We start from the raw sequence: 19114 nt of genomic DNA, 5'->3' as shown, positions 1-19114 counted from the left end.
GAGACGGGAAGGCGGCGAGCGCCGCTGCACGGGCACTCCGCGTGTGTCGCCACCGGCGCCCCGCCAGCACAGGGACCGACCCTGCGGGCCGTAACGCCGGCACCGCCGGCCCCGAAAGGGGGAGAATTTATACAAAAAAGCCTTTTTTCAAGTGTTAGAAGAGGGGCTGGCACATTCCCGCACCTCCCGGCCCAGGCACAGCTCCCAGACATCACCCCCCTCCCACCCCGAGCCAGCTCAGCCCTTCCCCGGTCACCGGCCACAGCCCCCGGGGCACTGACAACCCCCCCGCGGGGCACTGACACCCCCCACCCCACCCCCCGCGGGGATGCAGCGCAAGGCAGACTCCCAACCATGTCCTTTATTTATAAAAACACGCATTTATAAAGAGCGGAGAGCACGGGCAGCACGGCAGCCCCCCCCTGCCGCCAGCGGGGCAGGGCCACCGGGGGTCCCGGGGGGGTCCCGGGTGACAGCAGCTGTTACGTGCGAGCGTTCCGCTCTGTCTCTGCCAGGCACTCCCTGACCAGCGCCCGGGCGTGGATGATACCTGCGGGAAGAAGCAGACAGACACCCCCCTCCATCAGCCCCCAACCCACCCTCGGTGGGGCAAGGGACCCCCGGGCACGCAGGACCGGGGTCCAGCCCTTCCCCCGCCGCCCTCGTACCCCGCTTCAGCCGCTCCATGGCACTCTTGCTGCCGGCGTAGGTGGGCCGGATCTCCTTCCCCATCTCCTCGATGACGGAGAGCAGGTCGGTGTAGGTGCTCTGCGAGCCCTGAGCCCCGGGGGGCTTCATCGCCTGCGGGGGGGGCGCACAGGGAGGGGCTGAGGGCCGCCCCCACCGCCCCCGGGCCCGCCGCCCGCAGCCGCCCCGCGCCTCACCTGCACGTAGCCCATGGACGGCGGCCCGAAGTCATTGAAGAGCGGCCGGAAAGGGGCGGCGCCGCCGGGGACGGAGCCGGAGGGCGACGGGACGCTCGTGGCTGCGAGAAGGGGAGGGTTACCGGCTGCGCACCCCCCCGCCCCAGGCCCCTCACCCGGCCCCAGCCCCCCCAGGTTCCCCGCCGTTACCGGGGGGTGCGCTCACCGGCGGGCGGCGCCCCAGGCCCCGGCGGGGCGGGGCTGGCGCTGGCGGCTCCGGGGGTAGCGGGGGCGGGAGCGATGGGCTTGTAGGACATCCCCGACGGCCGCCCGCCGCTCCCGGTTCCCTGGAGAGCGGCCGGGGGGTCGGTAAGCGGCCCCCCGCGCTCCCCCCACCGGCTGTACCGCCGCTTCCCTTCGCTCCTCAGCTCCGCCCAAGCCCCGCACACCCGACGCGACCCGGGGAGAGCGGAGCGGCGGCGGCCCCGGCACGGTCCGGTTGGACGGGGCACCACCGCGGCCTTGCCTGACCCGGCCTCCCCTCACCGGCACCGCCGCTCGCCCTGATGACGCCTGCGCGCGACGCCGCCCTGACGTCACCGCGCCGCCGCGCGCCCTCGCCCCGCCTGCCGGTCACCCTGGAGACACGCGGCGTCCGCCCCGCCCCTTCCCCCCCACCCCCCGCCTCCATCCCCTGAGGGGCCGAGGAGAGCCCCGGGCCCCACGGCCGGTACCGGGCCTCCGCTGGGGCAGGGACCCCCCGTGCCGCCCGCACAGCCCCGGGCCAGGTAGGGGGGGGGGGCGGGCTCCCGGGCAGGGCCTACCGGGACCGGTGTGGGGGGAGCGCCCCCCGGCGCGACCCTGACCTCCGGGCCTCAGCCCTTACTGCACCCGGGGGTACCTGGGACACCTCAGCGGTGGAGGGATGAAAATCTAATTAAGCCTAAGATAAAGACACATTAAAGTCCGTAGAGCGAAGAGTTTAATTTCAAAAGAGCAAAAACCCCACAGCCTGTGCCCGGGGCGGGGAGTGGGCCCGGCTGCCGTTTTATTCCTGCTTTGACCCCTCGAGGGCAGCCAGGCTGGGCACCAAAGCCCCGAGGCACCTCCCCTGCACCGGGGGCCCGAAGGAGCATCCTGGGGCCCCACCGGCCCCGAGAGCATTGGGGTGCCCAGCAGGACAGAGCAGGGCCGGGGGCAGCTCTGAGGCCTGGCTGCGATAATGGGGGCGGGCGGTGGGGTGGCTGCAGGCTCAGCCCTATATCATGGTTGGAGGGAGCGGGGGTGACGCAAAGGGCTTGGCTTCGGGTACAGGGCACAGAGCGAAGGCAGGAGGGATGAGCCAGCAGGGCTGGGGTGCAGCCGGGGGAGAGGGAACCGACACGTTTGGCTTTTGGGGTGAGGTCAGGTTGGGAAGGGGGGACGTTGCGGGGCGGGGAGCAGGAAAGAGCAAAGATCAGGGCGAGAGTGGCCGAAGCCCGGCCATCTGCACCAAAAAGCGGCCTGGCGTCAGCCCCAGCGCCCAGCACCGCGGTTGGACCTCAGCAGCCGGGCAGGCGTGCAGCCAAGGGTAAGGCTGAGCGCCTCCAGCGCTGAAGAAGTGAGGGCCTCGCCCCAGGCTCCAGCGCTGCGCTGCGCCGGCACAGCCCCAACCACAGCTGGGCATTCTTCTCCACGGCCCCCTCCTCTTCGTAAGGCACGGCAGGGGCTCGGGTCCCATGTTGGCACACGCTGCCCTCAGCGTGACATCATCCGCACAAACTCTGCCGGCAGGAAAATATGTGCAGAGCATCCCAAATATTACTAGGGGTGCTCCCGGCCCCCTCCCTGGCCCCTACCTTCGAAGTCCACCAGGCCATCCCCATTGAGATCCACGTCCTTGAGGATCTCATCCACCTCCCGGTAGTTGAGCTGCTGCCCCAGCAGCTTGCGCATGGCCTCCCGCAGCTCCGCCATGCTGATCTGCCCGTCTCCGTTGCTGTCGAACTGCAGGGCAAGTGCCCATCGGTGCCAGCCACCCTTGGTGTGCCGACAGCCTGCCCACACTTGGGCCATCCCCCTATCCCCATCCCCTCACCTCACGGAAGGCGTCACGCAGCTCCTTGATCCCAATCATGTCCGCTGTCTCCGCCAGCATCTTGGGGCCCATCAGCTCCACAAAATCATCAAAATCCACCTTGCCCCCGGCTGTGGCAGAAGCAGGGTATCACTGGGGGGGGGAGGGGGGCAGAGATCACCGGGGCCAGGTCCGGCTGCCAGCAAGGTACAGGCCCCCCCCCCCGCACCCTGCCACATACTGATCTGCTGGGACAGCTCGATGAGCTCCATCTCGGTGGGCATGTAGCCCATGGTCCGCATGCACTCGCCCAGGTCCTTGTAGCTGATGTACCCGTCACGGTCCTTGTCGAACTCCCGGAAGGCCTGCTTCAACTCTGGGGGGAGCGTGGCGTCACCACCGGCACCCCGGCACCACCACATGCCCCCACCACTCGCTCCCACCAGCCTGTCACCCTGCTGCAGCCAGGGCAGCTCCCGACCAGGGGGAAGACCCCCAGTCCCAAGGAGGGCAGCACCTCACCTTCAATCTCTTCGGGCCGCAGCTCCCGGTCCTGGGGAAGAGAAAAGGAAAAGAGTCAAAGGAGGGGTCCTTCTCCCATGGATCCCCCCAGAGATCCTGCCTTAAATCCCCTGCCGGCCGGCAAGCGGCCACAGGGTGCAGCCAGTGGCGTGGTGCCCGGTGCAGCGGGCACGCGTGGTGTGTGGGAGGGGGCGGCCACGTACCCGCTGGGTGATGGCGATGCTCTGCCGCAGGAAGATGCAGGCTGGCCCCACCAGCCCCTGCAGCACCGAGTAGTTCTGCAGCGGAGGAGACTGTGCCGCCTCCGCTGCCTCCTCGGGGTCCCCGGTGCCAGGGGCCAGGGAGCCGGAGCGCGGTTTCCCATCCTGAGGGCAGAGCGGGCATCAGCGGCGAAGGCGGGGGAGCCCCCCTGCTGGCCACCCAGGGCAGGCATGGGCCAGTCTTACCTTGGGGAGCCTCCGCTCAGGGGTCTTGGTGCAGTTGCCCATGGCTGGGGGCTGCCCCCACGCCGCAGGGCATGCCTGGCCCCGGGGGGCCAGCTGGCGCAGTCCTGGGCACTGCCACCCCGCCGGGGCAAGCTGGGGCCAGGGCCGGGGCGGGTGTGATAGTGGCCGTGGCTGCGCGGGGATTTGAGGTTTTTATGGAATATCTGGGGATATGCAGGGCAGGCGGGGGGGGTGCCGCGCCCGCGCATAATCCCCCGGATTATTCCCCGCTTGGCCGCCCTGCTCCAGATGTGGGGAGCCGCCCAGCTGTTCCCCAGCCCCCCAGCCTCCCCGCGGGGGCACTCAGGGTCCCCCAGCACCCGCCAGCCCTGCTATGACCCGGCCCTCTGCTCCACTGCCGGTTACCTGCTGGAAAGCCGGGGGCAGCTGGGACCCCGGCTCCTCGGCAGCCCGCCGATGCTCCGTGGGGGGCACACCGCCATGGCTCAGCCGCCCTTGGCTCCCCAGGGTGCCGGTATTGCTGGGACCCCCCTGCCCCACGAGCTGCGGGGTCAGGTGGAGGCGGCGGCGGCCTCCCCGCTTACTGGGGCCGTGGGGGCAGAGGATGCCCCGGCAGGTGGGGGGCGCAGGGCTGCCGGTGCCCCGCCGCTGGGGCCCACGGAAGAGGAAGAACATGCTGCCTCCCACCCTGTCCCACCGCTCGCCACCAGCCCTCACTCCCTCTCCGCAACCCCAGGGGCAGGCGGGAGGGAAACCGGATCCGCGCCCGGCCCTCCGGCCCTCCGGCCCTGCTCCCTCGCCGGGACGAGGCCACCGACAGAGGTAAGGTGGCCCCAAACCAGGGGGCAGCTGGGGGGCGAGCGGGACCCGCCACGGGGCTGGGGCTGGGCAGCACGACGCGGCCCCCCGGGGTGCCGGGGGGGGGGGGTGGTGGTGGCAGCGGGGCGCCCCGGGGGGCACCGGGGGGGGGCGGGCGGGGGCCTCCGGTTTCAGCTCCCGAAACCCGACCCGGGACGGGGCCCGAGGCACGTGGCAGCGCGGAGCCATCCTGGCCACGCCCCCTGTCCGTGTGGCCACGCCTCTTTGTCAAGTGCGACCACGCCTCCGCGTCTAGCCACGCCCCCGGGAGTGGCCCTGCCCCGCTCGCTGATGTCACCGCTGCGCCGGGTGCCGGCGCTCGCCGCGCACGTCACCGCCGGTGCGCCGCTCGCGGGGGGCGCCTGAAGGTGACGGTGGGTCCCGGTAACCGGTGCTGGTGCCGCTGCCCGCCCCGCCATGGCCGCCCGGCAGCTGCTGGCGCTGCGGCGCTTGCCCGCCGCCTCCTTCTCGGTGAGCGGGGACGGGGGAGGGCGCGCCGGGGCGGGGCCCGCCGGCCCCGGTGCTCCCGGCGCTGAGTGCGTGTGTCCCCGCAGACGGCGCCCAAGAAGACGCAGTTCGGGTCGCTACGGGACGAGGACCGGATCTTCACCAACCTCTACGGGCGGCACGACTGGCGGTGAGTGGCGGGGTCGGGGGGTGGCCCGTTGCCACCAGCTCGGTGCCACCGGCCGTGCCGTGCCCGCAGGCTGCAGGGCGCCCTGCGCCGCGGCGACTGGTACAAGACGAAGGAGATCCTGCTCAAGGGGGTGGACTGGATCCTCGGCGAGATCAAGGCCTCGGGGCTGCGGGGCCGCGGCGGCGCCGGTTTCCCCACCGGCCTCAAGTGGAGCTTCATGAACAAGCCCCCGGACGGCAGGTGAGACCGGGACTGGCCCCGTCACCCCCCCGCGGGGAGCCTGGCCCTGACGGCACCCACATCCCCCTCCAGACCCAAATACCTGGTGGTGAACGCAGACGAGGGGGAGCCGGGCACCTGTAAGGACCGGGAGATCATGCGCCATGACCCCCACAAGCTGGTGGAGGGCTGCCTGGTGGCGGGGCGTGCCATGGGCGCCCGCGCTGCCTACATCTACATCCGCGGCGAGTTCTACAACGAGGCCTCCAACCTGCAGGTGAGCGGCGGATGGGGGCGAGGGGGCCCCAGCCAGCAGGGGAAGGGGGCTGCCCCAGACCCACTGGTCCTTGCCCGCTGCAGGTGGCCATCCGGGAGGCGTACGAGGCTGGGCTGCTGGGGCGGGACGCCTGTGGCTCGGGATATGCCTTCGATGTCTTCGTGGTGAGGGGTGCCGGAGCCTACATCTGTGGGGAGGAGACGGCGCTGATCGAGTCCATTGAGGGCAAGCAGGGCAAGCCACGCCTGAAGCCCCCTTTTCCCGCCGACGTGGGTACGTTCCCGGCCCTCCCTGCTTTGCTTCTGTGGCTCTTGGCAGCATGAGCCATTTCCAGGCACTGCTGGAGAGTGGGATAAAATGGCAGCGACCGGACAAAACCAGTCGTCCCCAAGCCACCGTCCTGCTGCAGCCGTTGAGAGCTCCCACCACTTCCAGGTGTCTTTGGCTGCCCCACCACGGTGGCCAACGTGGAGACGGTGGCTGTGTCCCCCACCATCTGCCGGCGGGGTGGTGCCTGGTTTGCCAGCTTCGGGCGGGAGCGCAACTCAGGGACAAAACTCTTCAACATCTCGGGTCACGTCAACAACCCCTGCACTGTGGAGGAGGAGATGTCAGTGCCGCTGAAGGAGCTCATTGAGAAACACGCCGGTAAGCACCATGGGCTGCCCTGCCGAGCCATGCTGGGGCCATGCTGGGCCCAGCTCAGCCCGCCCTGTCCCCCCTCTCTGGCAGGGGGTGTCCGCGGGGGCTGGGACAACCTGCTGGCTGTCATCCCGGGGGGCTCCTCCACGCCGCTGCTGCCCAAGTCAGTGTGCGAGACTGTGCTGATGGACTTCGATTCCCTGGTGCAGGCGCAGAGCGGGCTCGGCACGGCTGCCGTCATTGTCATGGACAAATCGGTAAGGGACGGGCCCCCTCACCAGCCCCCCTGTGCCGTGGCAGGGCCCTCACCCTCCCTTCCCTCCCCAGACTGATGTCATTAAAGCCATCGCCCGCCTCATCGAGTTTTACAAGCACGAGAGCTGCGGGCAGTGCACCCCATGCCGAGAAGGTGAGCAGGGGGCCGGGGCGGGCAGGTGTGGGGCCTGGGGGGCCACACTGCAGGCCCCTCATGGCCTTCCCATCCCTGCAGGTGTTGACTGGATGAACAAGGTCATGGCGCGGTTTGTGCAGGGCAATGCACAGGTGGCCGAGATCGATGCGCTGTGGGAGATCAGCAAGCAGATCGAGGGCCACACCATCTGTGCCCTGGGCGACGGTGCAGCCTGGCCTGTGCAGGTGGGGCGTCTGGGGCGGGGAGCAGGGTCGGGGGGGGTTGTCAGCCTTTCCCCCCACCCCCTTAACCCATCTCCTTTGCTCTGTGCAGGGCCTCATCCGCCACTTCCGACCTGAGCTGGAGGAGAGGATGCGGCGCTATGGGGAGGCCAAAGCCCGAGCGGTGTCGGCGTAAGGAGGCGGTGGGGGGGCAGGGGCTGCCGGCAGTGGTGGCCCTGCCTGTTCCTACTGGGGGGGCTCCCTGGGCAACTTGTGGGTTCTGCTGAGGGATCCTCAATAAATGCTGTTGCGCTCACGGGCTCGCTTGGCTGGGAGGGGGGACAGGTGTAAGCTGCGGACATAACCTGGGAAGGGACCACTGGCAGGGCTTTGGGGTCCTGCCTCCCCTGGAGCAGGGTATCCCCAGGATCAGGGGGATCACGCAGCCAGGGTATGGATTTCCTCCCCACCCCCAAAGGGAGATCCTGGTTTTCCATGAGCTTCCATGGCCCCCGCTGGGCTGGGCCGGGGGGCAGAGGCAGCACTACACTGTTGGGGTATTACATGGCCCCCAGCCCATCCCTGGGGACACCATGCTCCCTGCCGTGGGGACACCAGGACAGCTCCTGCCTGTACCAGTGCTGCAGGGGACAGCTGTCGTGTCCCCCCAGCCCCCATAGTGTTGGCATCGAGGGCCAGCCATGCACTGTGACTCACAGATCATGGCACAAGTGGTTCCAAACATGGCTTTTTACTAAATCACAGTGTGTGACGCCAGCTGCAGGCAGGTGGAGCCTGGCAGGCAGCAGCACCCATGGGTGGAAGGGCTGGTTTCCTCACGGCACCCTCCTCCCACCCCATCCCGGTGTGCATGTCAAGGCCACCCCTAAAAATGCCCCCCCGGCACCTGAGGGCCACCTCGTTCCCTCTGGCGTCACGTCGAGGGGCTTCGTGCCGGCATGTAGGTCTTCCTGCGGTAGCCATTGGGCAGCAGCAGCTCCAGCGTCAGCTCGGTGATGATGGCTGTCAGCCCCCAGACCTTGTGGGGGCCGTTGAGGAAGACAGGCAGGGTGTAGCCATAGCGGCCGGCGGTGCGGAAATGGGTGTAGCCCTGGTTCTCCTCCCGCAGCAGGTGAGCCAGGGGCAGGGTGAAGACCTCCTCCACCTGCCGGCACAGGTGACAGGGGGGTGGCCAGGGCCGGCTGCCACAGTGGCACCAGGGAACTGGGTGCTCAGCCTAGGCGGGGGCCGCAGCCAGTGCAGGGTCACCCACCTCATCGGGGTTGGGGGTTAATGTCCAGTCCTCCAAGGGCCCCAGGTTGGCCACAACGGGAGCCACCATCTGTCCCTGCTGGAAGGTGCATCCACAGGGGATGGGGGTGACAGTCACCCCTTCCCCAAAGTGTCACCCACGCACCTGGATCCCCTCTCCCCAGCCCCGGACACCCTGCGGCCCTACTGTGCATCTGTCACCCAACACCCCCTTGCCTGCTGCCACCCGTGTCCCTGTCATTCCATGAATCTGTCATTGTGTCCCCGCCAACCCCTGTGTCCCCATCACCCTGTGTCCCTGCTGCCACCCGCCCTTATGTTCACGTGCCCTTTGCCACCCCCACGTCCTTAGTGTCCCCACACACCTTGCAGCCCCAGCCCGGCGCCCTTGTCACCTCGCCCCCCCGCCCCGCCCCCCGCCCCCGGTGCCCTGTACCCGGTCGGGCAGCGGCCGCAGCTGCCCCCAGACGCTCGGTGCCGCCACCGCCACCCCCAGCTCCTCCCGCGTCTCCCGCAGCGCCGTGGCCACCGCGTCGCCGTCCGCCGGGTCGCGCCGCCCCCCGGGGAAGCTGCAAAAGGCCGGGGCAGGGAGGGCACGGGGGGGGTCGGCGTCGGCCCGGCCCCGGGCCCCGCTCCCGCCGCCGGTACCTGACGTCGCCGCTGTGGGGGCCGCCCAGGCGGCGGGAGCGGAGGGTGAAGAGCAGCGCGGGGCGGCCGCGCACCGAGCACAGCGGCACCAGCACGGCCGCCGCCGCCGCCGCCGCCCCCCCCCCGCCGCCCCGCCGCCGCCGCCAGCCGCGCCCGGCACCGCCGCTCGCTCCCACCGCCCAGCAGCGCCGCTCCCGCCGCCTCCGCCATGGCGCCGCGGGCACCGGGGGGGGGGGCGGTGCCGGCCCGGGCCCGCCCCCTCCCGGGTGCTCCGGCCTCCCGGGGGGGCGTGCAACCGGCCACCCCGGTGGATAGCCTCGCCCCAGTGTGCAAGCGGCCCCCCATGTGCAACTGCCTCCCGGTGTACAACAGCCCTGCCGGGTGTGCAACCACTTCCCAGCGTACAACCCCCCTGCCAGGTGTGCAACCCAGCCGCGGGATGAAACCTCCTCCCGGTGTGCAACCCCTCCCAGTACGCAAACCCCTCACCAGGCGTGCAACAGCCCCAGGGTGTGCAACCACCCCCGCCAGCTGTGCAACATCCTCCCGGCGCGCAACTGCCCTGCCTGCTGTGCAACCCACCTCCAGCTCTGCACACACACCCTTGGGCATGCAGCGGCCCTGGGTGTCCCACCCTCCCACTGGATGTGCAACAGACCCCACCGGGTGTGCAACGGCCCCCCCCCCAGCTTTGCACAACACCCACCTGCAGCTTTACAATGCCCTGCCAGGTGTGCAGTCCTCTTGCTGGGTGTGCAACAACCCCTGCTGGGTACGCAACCCACCCCCCCAGCTTTGAAATGCCCCTGCTGGGTGTGCAACAACCCCCACCAGATGTGCAACCCCCCTCCCAGCTTTGCACACACACAACTCCCACCACACGTGCAAGCCCCTCTCCAGCTGTGCAACCCTGTTCGGGAGTTCGCAACCCTCTGACGGGGTGTGCGCCCCCCCAGTGCCACTCCTGTGTTCCCTCACCCAGGGGTGCTGCGGTGGGACCCCCCCCCAGCTCTGCTCCCACCACCGCAGCCTCAAGGAGGAATGAGGGAGGGGAAACTGAGGCGCATGAGCAGAGGCCTTTGGGCCCCACCACCACCCACGCCACTGCCCCACAATTATCCCCCAGCTGTTAAAGAGCAGCCCCCAGCCCCTGCGCAGGGTGGGGCAGCCCCTGGGGGAGCTGGGACCATCGCTGCCCAAGCACCTGTAACACTGGTACCACCGGTCTTAATAAATCAAGGGGGTTATTGGTAAGAGGGGGAAGGTTCTGGGCCCTGTTATCCTGCGGGGGAATTTCTTCCCTCAAAACAGCCTCGACTGGGTCCAAGGCTGGGAGAAGGCTCCCAGGGTGTAACCACAGGAGAGGGATTTCTGCCAGCGGATTTACTGGGAGCCTCAGCAACGCCAACACTTCCAGGCTATAGATAAGAGACAGGTGCTGGGTCCCTGCAAGGACGGGAGGGACATGACAGTGGCTCGTGGGACTGTCCCAGCACCCAGCCTGGCTGACTGTGCCTACGGGGGTCTGTGCGGGTGCTGAGCTGACAAGGGGTCAGAGAAATAAGGGGGAAGTAGGGAATCATAGGGACAGCACTCCGGTGGTTCAGTCAGGGAGGGAACACTGGAGATCGGCCAATCCCCTCCCCAGGAAACCCCCGGCCTCATGACAGACAATCAGACATCCAACCTTCACCTCTCAGCATTAAATGATTTTAAAAAACTGTATAGAAATCAACACGCTCTCAATTCTTTGCCTCCAGAGCCCCACTTTGGCTTCACAACTGCCCTCTCATCTCCAACTTCAGCGAAACCTCCTCTCCTCCCACACGTATCGCTTCCCTGCGGGCACCTTGCGGAAAAACAGGCTGTTCCCTCGGCTCATGTTGCCCTGGAAGGAGGAGACAATCACTGCTGGGTGAGTCAGGGCTGCCCCAATTCCCGGTGCAGCCCCCCCAGACCTCACGGGGCTCCCACCTGGCTCCTCTCCATGGCCAGGCAGCATCCCGGCGCTGCCCCGCTCCAGCCACTTACCTCCCTGTGCAGCTGGCTCCAGCAGTCCAGCCAGGAGGAGTAGGTGGGTGCGTAGGGGAAGAGGCCCCCAGCCAGCCTGGGAAAGGGAGAGGAGACCCACGGGAAATTATTTCCACCCAGGGCTGAGCCAGTAGGGAAGGAACCATCCCCCTCTGCAGCACCACGCTGGGCTGAACGCCAAAATGGCCCTTCCAAGGCCAGGCTCCCACCCCACACATCCCCCCCAAACCACAGTGCTACCGTCCAGGGATTAGCCCCACAGCAAGTTTAAAACATCTTTGCTATCTGGGAGCTTTGGAAAGGCAGTTTTGGCAGCTGATCCGGCATGGAGGGGCATGGCCGACACCCGGGCCAGCCCCACCAGGCGTGGGCTCGCCCTCGCTGCGGCATAGGAGATGGTGGCAGACTCACCCGCAGTTATTGACGGCCATCAGGTTGGAGACCAGCACGAAGGGGTAGGTCAGCATGCTGGCAAAGAACTGCAAGGGAGAGCAGGGCTGACTGGCAGCAGCACGTGGACCCCTAGGGATCTCCCCGCTTCACTCCACATGGCAGTAAGGAGCCCCAAAAGATCCCCAAGGACACCCCACAGAGGAAACCCTCTCCCACAGGCCCCATGTGGGGCTGGGCCAAGGCCGACAGCGTGAGCCCATGGGTGCGCAGGGTCACAGAGCTCCTCCATGGAGCATTCCTTCCCCTGCCGGCCGATCCCTCCACAGCCCAGGGCTCTGCTCCCCCAGCGCAGCAGCCGCAGGACAGGCAGGATTATGGGAACTGTTTCCCAGGGGAAAGAGGATTCCGTTATGTCCTCCCTCCCCACAGGGAGACAGCATCACACACGTGTGTACCCCCCCGTCACATGGGCTGTACTCACTCCAGTGACTGCCTGTGAGTAGCTCTTCATCTCTGCCATGGTTGAGACCTGTAGGAAAGGGAAAGGCACCTTCATTCCCTACAGAGCTGTGTTGCCACCCCAAAACAGGGCTGTGGCCTCCCAGACTGTCCCTGGAGCCTCCCCCATCCCTCACTGCTGTCAACTCAACACCAGCCACGTCCCTGCACTGCCCCCAGCCTGCCCCAGGCCCCCCAAAAGCAGGGTGCCAAGCCCATACCCCATTCTCCAGCGCGTACGTGTTGATGAGGTAGGCCAGCATGTTGCAGAGCCAGAGTGAAAGGATGTCCCCGAGGAGCCGGGGGATGAGGCCGCTAAAAGAGAAAAGGCAGCAGGAATGTGAGCCTAGTGCAGCCTTGGATCCAGCCGCACGGAGGGAGAGCTGGGGAACAGCCAGTTTAGAACAGGAGGGAGCAGCAGTTCCCCCAGAAGCTGGGTGAAGGGGGAACTCCTGGCCCCAGGAGCAGGACTGTTCAGAGAGGACACGGACGCAGAGGGGAACTGTTGGAGGGACCCAAAACACCCCCCAGCCAGTGCTCCCGGGAAAAGGTTACTACACCTTTGCTCTGTTTTAATGTCCCCAGGTACTGGATGTCACCTGCACACCCCGGGGCTGGTGGCTACAAGGCAGGGGCTTGCCAGATCCACACCAGGAAGCCCCCCAGGGAGAGCAGAATAGGAAACTGTGCACCCCAGCAGCAGCTGAGGTCAGGGCGGAGTGCTTCTGGAACCCGGCAAGATGGGAGGGCAGAGCTGCAGCGCCGCAACTGGAGCGAGGAGCAACACCTGAGTGAGGCCCATGGATTTTGGGGAGACACCCCGCTGTGCCCCCCTCCCCAGGCCCCAATGGACGGCACTCACGCGAAGAAGCCCAGGATACCCTCTTCTCGGTAAATCGTGGCGAAGGCGCTTAGTGTCCCACTGGGCCGGGGAGGAAAAGGACAGTGCTGCAGTCAGAGGGGGCCCTGCGGGCAGGCAGCCCCCGCTGCGGCAGCCTCCGCCCCATACCTGTACTTGGTCTCCCGGCCGATGAACTGCACCATGCAGCGTAGGGTGATTACTGCAGGCAGAGACAGGCAGCGCGAGGGTCAGGGGGGTACAGGGATGCTCCAGAGGAACACAGGGGTGACACGCACCCGTTACTTGAGTCACTAGGCCCATGCACCAGCTACGGGGGAAGGCACCTACCATGAAAGGGGTGGGTGATGAGCGTGGCAGCAGAGCGAGCGACCATCTCTCGGGAGGTCTGAGGAGAAAAGGGCTGTCAGGGGGGGCTGGGTGACAGGGACACAGCAGACAGAGCACCCACCAGGGTTGTACCAAGCCCCTCTAACACCCTCCTCCTCCTCCTCACCTCCTTGAGAACCTGCTCCAGTGAGGACACGGGCTCCTTCTTGCTGGTGCCAGGCTGGAGACAGAAAGAGGCATCAGGCAGGCAACAGCCCCCCAAAAAGCACCACTCCTTCCCCACCACCTCTGAAAGGACCCACAGCCCCCCAGCATGGGCTCGGCAGCCCCTGGCCCTGCTGGAGCCCTTCTCCCTGGGGGCAGTGCTTGATGCCGGGCTGCCTCTGCCTGCAGCCAGGGCGCACACAGAAGGAGGGAGAGAGGGAGTGAGAAAAGGAGAGGGAGGGAGGCAGGCAGGTGGGCAGACAAAGGGAAGGAGTGGGAGTGAGAGAGGGAGGAAGGGAGCAAGAGAGATGGGGGAAGGAGGGGGAAAGGAGGGAGGGGTGGAAGGAGGGATCAAGAGGGAGACAGAGGATTCACTGGGGGAAGCAGCCTTGCACCTACCTCAGCCTGCTCGGCCTCCTGGTACCGCTGGGGATGGAAAGGGCAGGGTCAGCACAGCCACGGGAGCCAGGGCAGGGACCCCCCCAAGGCCAAAGCGGCGAGACGCGGGGTCTCGGTGCCCCCAGCGCCGGCCGACACAGCCCTCCCGGGGCCGGCTGCGACGCGCCCCCCCAGGTACCTGCAGCACTTTGCTGTGCACCACAGTGCCGATGGCGCTGGAGCAGAGGCGGGGGGTGAGGCCTTTGAAGAGTCCCGCTCTTCCGTCAACCTTCACGATGTGCTTGGCTGGGGGGGCAGCGGGACCCCGTCACGCCACGCCAGACCCCCGCGGGGCGGGAGACACGGGCAGCCGCGCCGCCGCGGCAGACTCACCGTACGAGAAGAGGCCCGGCAGCTGGTAGACCTGGCGCCCGAAGACGTTCCTCCCCAGGGTGGGCGGCAGCGGCTCGTACCCCACCTGCGGCGGGGACAGGCTGCCTGCAGTCGCCGGTACCGGGCCCGGTGCGCCCCCCCAGCCCCCCCGTTACCGGCAACCCCTTACCTGCACCAGCACCTTCACGTACATGAGGGGCTGCGAGAGCACGGTCAGCCCCGAGCCCAGCAGCACCTGCGAGGCCGCGTCCGCCATGGTGCCGCCCCGGCGTCACGGCCCAGAAGGACACCACCGCCACCGTTTCCGCTTCCTCCCCCCGCTCCCGGTACTTCCGGCGCGGCCGCAGCCTGCTTCCGGGCGAGGGGGGAGCGGGGCGGGGGGGAGCGGGGGGGGGGTGGGGGGAGCGTGGAGCGGCGCGCCGGGTCGTCATAGCAACGAGGTGGCGTCACCACGGCCAGCAGGCCTGAGGCGTCGCTATGGCAACGCGGCCTGCGGCACCCGCGGTGCCTGAGGCCTCGCCACAGCCTGCAGGCCTGAGGGGACATGGCAGGACCTGAGGGGGCAGGGCGTGAAGGGACATCATGGCGACAGGGCCTGAGGGACTGGGACCAGAGGGGACGCAGTGGCGATAGGCCTGAGAGTCTGGGGCCTAAAGGGACACTATGGCGATGGACCTGAGGGCATGGGGCCTGAAGGGATGTCATGGAGATAGGGCCTGAGTGGACGCCGTGGTGATGGGGCCTGCAGCACAACGGAGCCTGCAGGGCTGAGGTACCGTCATGGTGCCGGGGCCTGGGGCTGGGTGCCTCTGGGCAGGCTGGAGGCTGAGGAGGAGCCCCAGGGGAATGGCAGGATGAAAACTAGTGTCACCACACAGAGGCACAGCCACGGGTACAGCCTTTAATCCCGAGCACAGGCCCAGCAGCGGCGGGCAGCGGGCAGCGAGGCCGTGCTGTGGGTGGTGAGGTGGGAATGTGCCCTGTGCCTGCGGGCAGCAGCCACCTGCCCGCCCCGCTGCCCACCCCACCGCTTGGACAGCCCCAGTTTGGCTCCCAGGGCTGTATCCCGTGAGGAATCACTGGTGACACCAGGGTGGTGGGTGCTCAGCAGTGGCTGATGGCGCGACACTGCACTGGTGCCACTGTCCAGCTGAGATCCCCAGATGGCAGCACGGTGTCCAGCCCCCACTCCAGCTGTGCTGGGAACGGTTACAACAGAGCCAGCTCTGGGCTCCTCTCCCGCCGCACTGCCTCCCCTTGGGGTCCCGGGGAGAGCCAGCTGCCGGTGGGTCCTGGAGGGCCCTGGCCTGGCCTGGGGGTCACAGGAGAGGAGTTAGACCCACTTGGAGCTCCAGGAGTACTGGCACCAGGCTGGGACAGCACCAGGGACAAGGGTCCCTCCAGGACTGTCCCCTCTGGGACCAGGTGGACTGTCCTCACAAGTCCAGGCTCACCGGGATGTTGGCATGGTTCTGGTAGGCAGCGTTTGTCTGGTTCAAGGCATTCCTCGCTCTTCGGCTCCGCAGCTGCTTCCTCCTCTGTCGCTCCTGCTGCAGCGGATGGCAAAGCAATATAGGAACATCTGCACACTGTGACATCTTGCGCCTTCCCGGCGCTTCATCATGCCTGCCCTGAAAGCAGTGGTACCCAGGGACTCACCGGCTGTGCCGGGCCACAGAGGTGAGCCGGGGTCTCATCGGACACGGAGCTGTCAGAGCCGCTGGTGCTGTGTGAGGGAGACGACTGTCTGCAGCACCCGCTGGCACTGCCGGGCTCTGTGGGGCGGCGTGGCTGGGACGTACCTGGACTCAAGCTCTGAGGCGGAGACGTCACTCCAGCTGCCCCCAGAGCCCGGCTCATGGCCCAGCCGCTGCCTCAGCAGCGTGTCCACCTCTGACAGGCACTGCTGGAACTGCGGGTCAGAGCCAGCATCACCGTGGTTCCCTGCAGCACCAGGACCAGCCTGGGTGCTGTTGTTTGAGCCACAGCTGCTGACCCACCTTGGCGGGATCAGGGTCACAGAAGTCAAGCAGGGTGTCACAGAGGTGGTAGCCCAGCGACTTGAGGTCTTCGACAGTAAAGTGCGAGTTCCTTCCGCCTGGAGGGAACAGGGCACAACGAAACAAGTGGCAGCTTCCCAACCTGGGGACCATGTGTCTGCCAACACACCTGGCACCATTACCCCTGGCCCATGGCAGCCCCTCACCCAGCGTGGAGCCACCGAAGGCTGCCTCCATGGTGTAGCTGTTGGAGACACCCATGCGCCACATGACCACCCTGCCCGTCCCTGCTTTGCTCTTCTGCACTTTAAACTTGCAGCTGGGGAAGGAGAACTGGGGCCAGCCCCGGAGTTGGCACAGTGCGGGCATGTGTCCCCCTTCCAAGCCCCACAGGGACACCACAGCAGCATGGGAAGTGGCACGGTGGCCACATTCCCTGCATCACCATCTGGTGTCACCATGAAGCTTGGCGAGGATGCCATTCCCCAGCTCTGAGACGCCATTCCTCAGCTCTGAGGATGGCTTCAGAGAATCCCACCTTGTCGGGGGCGTTTTTGCTCAGCATCAGGGGGAAGACGCGCTGGCACAGCCGTGGCCCAGCACCAGCCCTGCCACTGTCACAGCCATACATGAAGACATTGTTCTTCCGGCTGTGCCCATGGAAGTCGCAGTACAGCACCACCTCCCGCTCCGCCAGCACCCTGCGCACATCAGGATAAACCCACCAGCACCACCACAGGAATGGCATGGACCTGCCAGCTCCCCGCACCCCCACCTCACCTCTCAACCATGGCCCGAAGGTGCCACACGCTGGGGAATGAGCTGCGGAGCGCCGTCCTGTAAGCCCTGTTGGGATCGCGGCCTGCCAGGGAGCAGCGCGAGTTGCCCACCACCACCCCGTCGGGGTTGAGCATGGGCACCACCTTGAAAATGAAGAGCCGGCGCAGGAGCTGCGCATCAGCGTGGGCACCAAGGAGGAAGTCGAGGCAGCCCTGCATGGCCCAGGAGCTGCCGCTCTCCCCGGGGTGTGCGCGGGCACTCAGCACCACCACCCGCTTGGCCGCCACACCGGCAGGGCTGGTGATGGTCAGCAGGTAGACGGTGTTACCGGCCAAGCTGCGGCACAGAGCCCGCACCGTGCAGTACTGTGAACGCATTGGGTCACTTGCCAGTGCCCGCAGGTAGCGCTGCAGGTCAGAGTAGGTGTAGGGGTAGGAGTGGGCAAAGAAGCAAGTGTCATCGTTGTGGGGGAAGCGCACTGTCCAGGAGAGGCAGAAGGTGGCCGGCTCCTCCCCGCCACCACCCCCCCGGTAGTAGCGGAGGTCAGTCCCGACGCGGCGCCAGCCGATGCCACGGCTCTGGGCATCCCGCTGGGAGTAGAGCAGCGGCCGCAAGCCCTCGCTGTAGAGGCTCTTGGGCTTTGCCAGGTTGGCGATGGTGAAGCGGTAGAGAGGGTCTTGCCGGGTGTTTTGGACGCGGAAGTAGAACCACTGGGTGTGCTTGCAGGTGTACAGGTCTGGCCGCAGTGTCAGCACGTACTCGTAGGGGCCCCTGTGCAGCAGGACAGGCCACACTCCAGCTCCCAGCCCTACTGCTGCCCGCCCCCAGGCCCCCAGACCCTCTCTTACACCTTGACAGCTTTCTGGAGGTTGCCGCTCTCAAAGCGGGATTCGAAGAGCAGTGTGGTGTCCTGGGGACCCTCCAAGGGGGCCGCTGGTGAGGAGAGGGGACCAGGGGCCCCCCCGACCCGGGCATGAGTGAAGCAGGAGCCTCGGGGTGCTGTGGGGGGAAGCCCAGAGGGACAGCGATAGGGGCCTGGGGAGACCAAGGGGGCACCCAGGGGTGCTGCCCCCTCCCCAGTACCTGGGTTGAAGTGGTAGACAACAGTGCCAGGCTCCTTGCTGGGGGTGGCTGGAGCCTGCTCAGGACCCACGGGCTGGCAGAAGGGCTCCGGTTCAGGGGGGACCCACTCTAGGGAGGGACAGAGACAGGCACTGTGGGCACCATGGGTGTCTGGCGCAGTGGCGAGGGGGGGGGGATGGCCGGAGCACTCCCTCACCGATGTGCTTGATCGTTTCCTCGATGACTTCGCACTCAACAGGCCAGTGGGGAGCCGGTAGGGGTCCCCGTGCCGAGGGAAGGGCAAAGAGAGCCCGCGGTTCCCCCAGGGACCCACGGCACCGCACTGAGGGGACCGGTGTGCCCTGGCGGGGGGTCTGCTCCAGCACCCCAGGGGCTGCAAGAGGACCAAGAGGGGCTGGGGGGCTGTGATGCACTCGTGGCAGAGCAGGAAGCCCGAGCTGTGAGGGTTGGGGTGGGGACACCCCCCCAAACCCACCCACTACCCCGAAGCAGGGAGAGGACCCAGCCACTGTGCTCTGCACGCCAGGAGGACACAGCTCTGAGCCCCAGGGCAGCACCAACTGCACTGCCGGGGGACTGTGGGCGGCAACGGGGTCTCACTCACGGCTCAGCTCCTGCCCAGGACCCCGCAGACAGCCAGGTTTGGTGCTGCCGGTGCCAGGCTCCTCGGAGGCGTGCTGCTCAGCAGAGCCCCCTGGGAACACCGGGCTCTTCTGCCCGCCCATCTTCTGGCCTTGGGGAGAGCGCAGCTGCAGCCCCGAGCTGGGGACATGAGGGGACGTGCCCCTGTGGCCAGGGCCCCTCCGCAGCCAAGGCTCACCTCGGAAGTAGCCGTAGTAGCGCAGGTGGCTGTACATGAAGCTGTCGTAGGGCTCGGGGACCAGCTCGCCACCGAACCCCCCCAGTCCCTCAACCCTGATCGCTGGGCTGGGCTGCATGGCTGTGAGAGCTCCCGCAACGGCCCAGCAAACCCTTCTCTGGTGACTAGGACGCGGTCGCTGAGCGACCAGCTAGCACTGGGGAGGGACAGGGCGGTCCCGAAGCCGGGAAAGGAGCCAAAGGGATTGCGTTATCCTGGCAGACACCCAGAGGAGCGGGGCCACAGAGGGCTCC

General features: G+C 67.4%; 6 protein-coding genes across 7 annotated transcripts; 1 reads left to right on the top strand and 5 right to left on the bottom strand.

Moving 5' to 3' along the window:
* Positions 1 to 346: 346 nt before the first annotated feature.
* On the bottom strand, positions 347 to 1496 carry CDK2AP2 (cyclin dependent kinase 2 associated protein 2). Of its 2 annotated transcripts, none has more exons than XM_037401818.1 (4): positions 1410 to 1496; positions 885 to 985; positions 669 to 801; positions 347 to 550 (listed from the first exon to the last, which is right to left on the bottom strand). In XM_037401818.1, exons 2-4 carry the CDS (start codon positions 897 to 899, stop codon positions 483 to 485), a joined length of 216 nt encoding a protein of 71 aa, XP_037257715.1. In that variant the 5' UTR covers positions 900 to 985; positions 1410 to 1496; the 3' UTR covers positions 347 to 482. The 2 variants fall into 2 exon arrangements, with proteins under 2 accessions (XP_037257715.1, XP_037257716.1); XM_037401819.1 differs by having other exon boundaries at positions 1090 to 1454.
* A 102-nt stretch (positions 1497 to 1598) lies between these two features.
* Positions 1599 to 4614, bottom strand: LOC119154375 (calcium-binding protein 2-like). Its single transcript, XM_037401810.1, has 8 exons — positions 4293 to 4614; positions 3888 to 4058; positions 3645 to 3806; positions 3442 to 3472; positions 3161 to 3295; positions 2941 to 3050; positions 2702 to 2849; positions 1599 to 2626 (listed from the first exon to the last, which is right to left on the bottom strand). Exons 1-8 carry the CDS (start codon positions 4560 to 4562, stop codon positions 2601 to 2603), a joined length of 1053 nt encoding a protein of 350 aa, XP_037257707.1. The 5' UTR covers positions 4563 to 4614; the 3' UTR covers positions 1599 to 2600.
* Positions 4615 to 5055: 441 nt separating this feature from the next.
* On the top strand, positions 5056 to 7448 carry NDUFV1 (NADH:ubiquinone oxidoreductase core subunit V1). Its single transcript, XM_037401789.1, has 10 exons — positions 5056 to 5216; positions 5300 to 5382; positions 5452 to 5622; positions 5695 to 5878; positions 5962 to 6151; positions 6314 to 6526; positions 6611 to 6777; positions 6848 to 6929; positions 7011 to 7156; positions 7245 to 7448. Exons 1-10 carry the CDS (start codon positions 5163 to 5165, stop codon positions 7326 to 7328), a joined length of 1374 nt encoding a protein of 457 aa, XP_037257686.1. The 5' UTR covers positions 5056 to 5162; the 3' UTR covers positions 7329 to 7448.
* A 416-nt stretch (positions 7449 to 7864) lies between these two features.
* Positions 7865 to 9594, bottom strand: NUDT8 (nudix hydrolase 8). Its single transcript, XM_037402636.1, has 5 exons — positions 9542 to 9594; positions 9053 to 9328; positions 8841 to 8973; positions 8406 to 8483; positions 7865 to 8297 (listed from the first exon to the last, which is right to left on the bottom strand). The coding sequence occupies exons 1-5, from the start codon at positions 9592 to 9594 to the stop codon at positions 8067 to 8069; spliced, it is 771 nt and encodes a 256-aa protein (XP_037258533.1). The 3' UTR covers positions 7865 to 8066.
* A 1146-nt stretch (positions 9595 to 10740) lies between these two features.
* Positions 10741 to 14462, bottom strand: MTCH2 (mitochondrial carrier 2). The gene is made up of 13 exons (XM_037401803.1): positions 14308 to 14462; positions 14139 to 14223; positions 13945 to 14051; positions 13767 to 13793; positions 13330 to 13383; positions 13164 to 13221; positions 12984 to 13035; positions 12837 to 12896; positions 12196 to 12289; positions 11958 to 12005; positions 11495 to 11562; positions 11084 to 11159; positions 10741 to 10940 (listed from the first exon to the last, which is right to left on the bottom strand). Exons 1-13 carry the CDS (start codon positions 14392 to 14394, stop codon positions 10854 to 10856), a joined length of 903 nt encoding a protein of 300 aa, XP_037257700.1. The 5' UTR covers positions 14395 to 14462; the 3' UTR covers positions 10741 to 10853.
* A 210-nt stretch (positions 14463 to 14672) lies between these two features.
* AGBL2 (ATP/GTP binding protein like 2) lies at positions 14673 to 18939 on the bottom strand. The gene is made up of 12 exons (XM_037402631.1): positions 18822 to 18939; positions 18198 to 18596; positions 18002 to 18109; positions 17767 to 17917; positions 16919 to 17689; positions 16677 to 16839; positions 16345 to 16471; positions 16139 to 16236; positions 15941 to 16050; positions 15798 to 15864; positions 15593 to 15688; positions 14673 to 15450 (listed from the first exon to the last, which is right to left on the bottom strand). Exons 1-12 carry the CDS (start codon positions 18937 to 18939, stop codon positions 15040 to 15042), a joined length of 2619 nt encoding a protein of 872 aa, XP_037258528.1. The 3' UTR covers positions 14673 to 15039.
* Positions 18940 to 19114: the final 175 nt, after the last annotated feature.

The sequence above is a fragment of the Falco rusticolus genome, chromosome 10 (genome assembly GCF_015220075.1).
Source record: "Falco rusticolus isolate bFalRus1 chromosome 10, bFalRus1.pri, whole genome shotgun sequence".
Classification (NCBI taxonomy): domain Eukaryota; kingdom Metazoa; phylum Chordata; class Aves; order Falconiformes; family Falconidae; genus Falco; species Falco rusticolus.
This window is presented reverse-complemented; position numbering and strand designations above follow the sequence as displayed.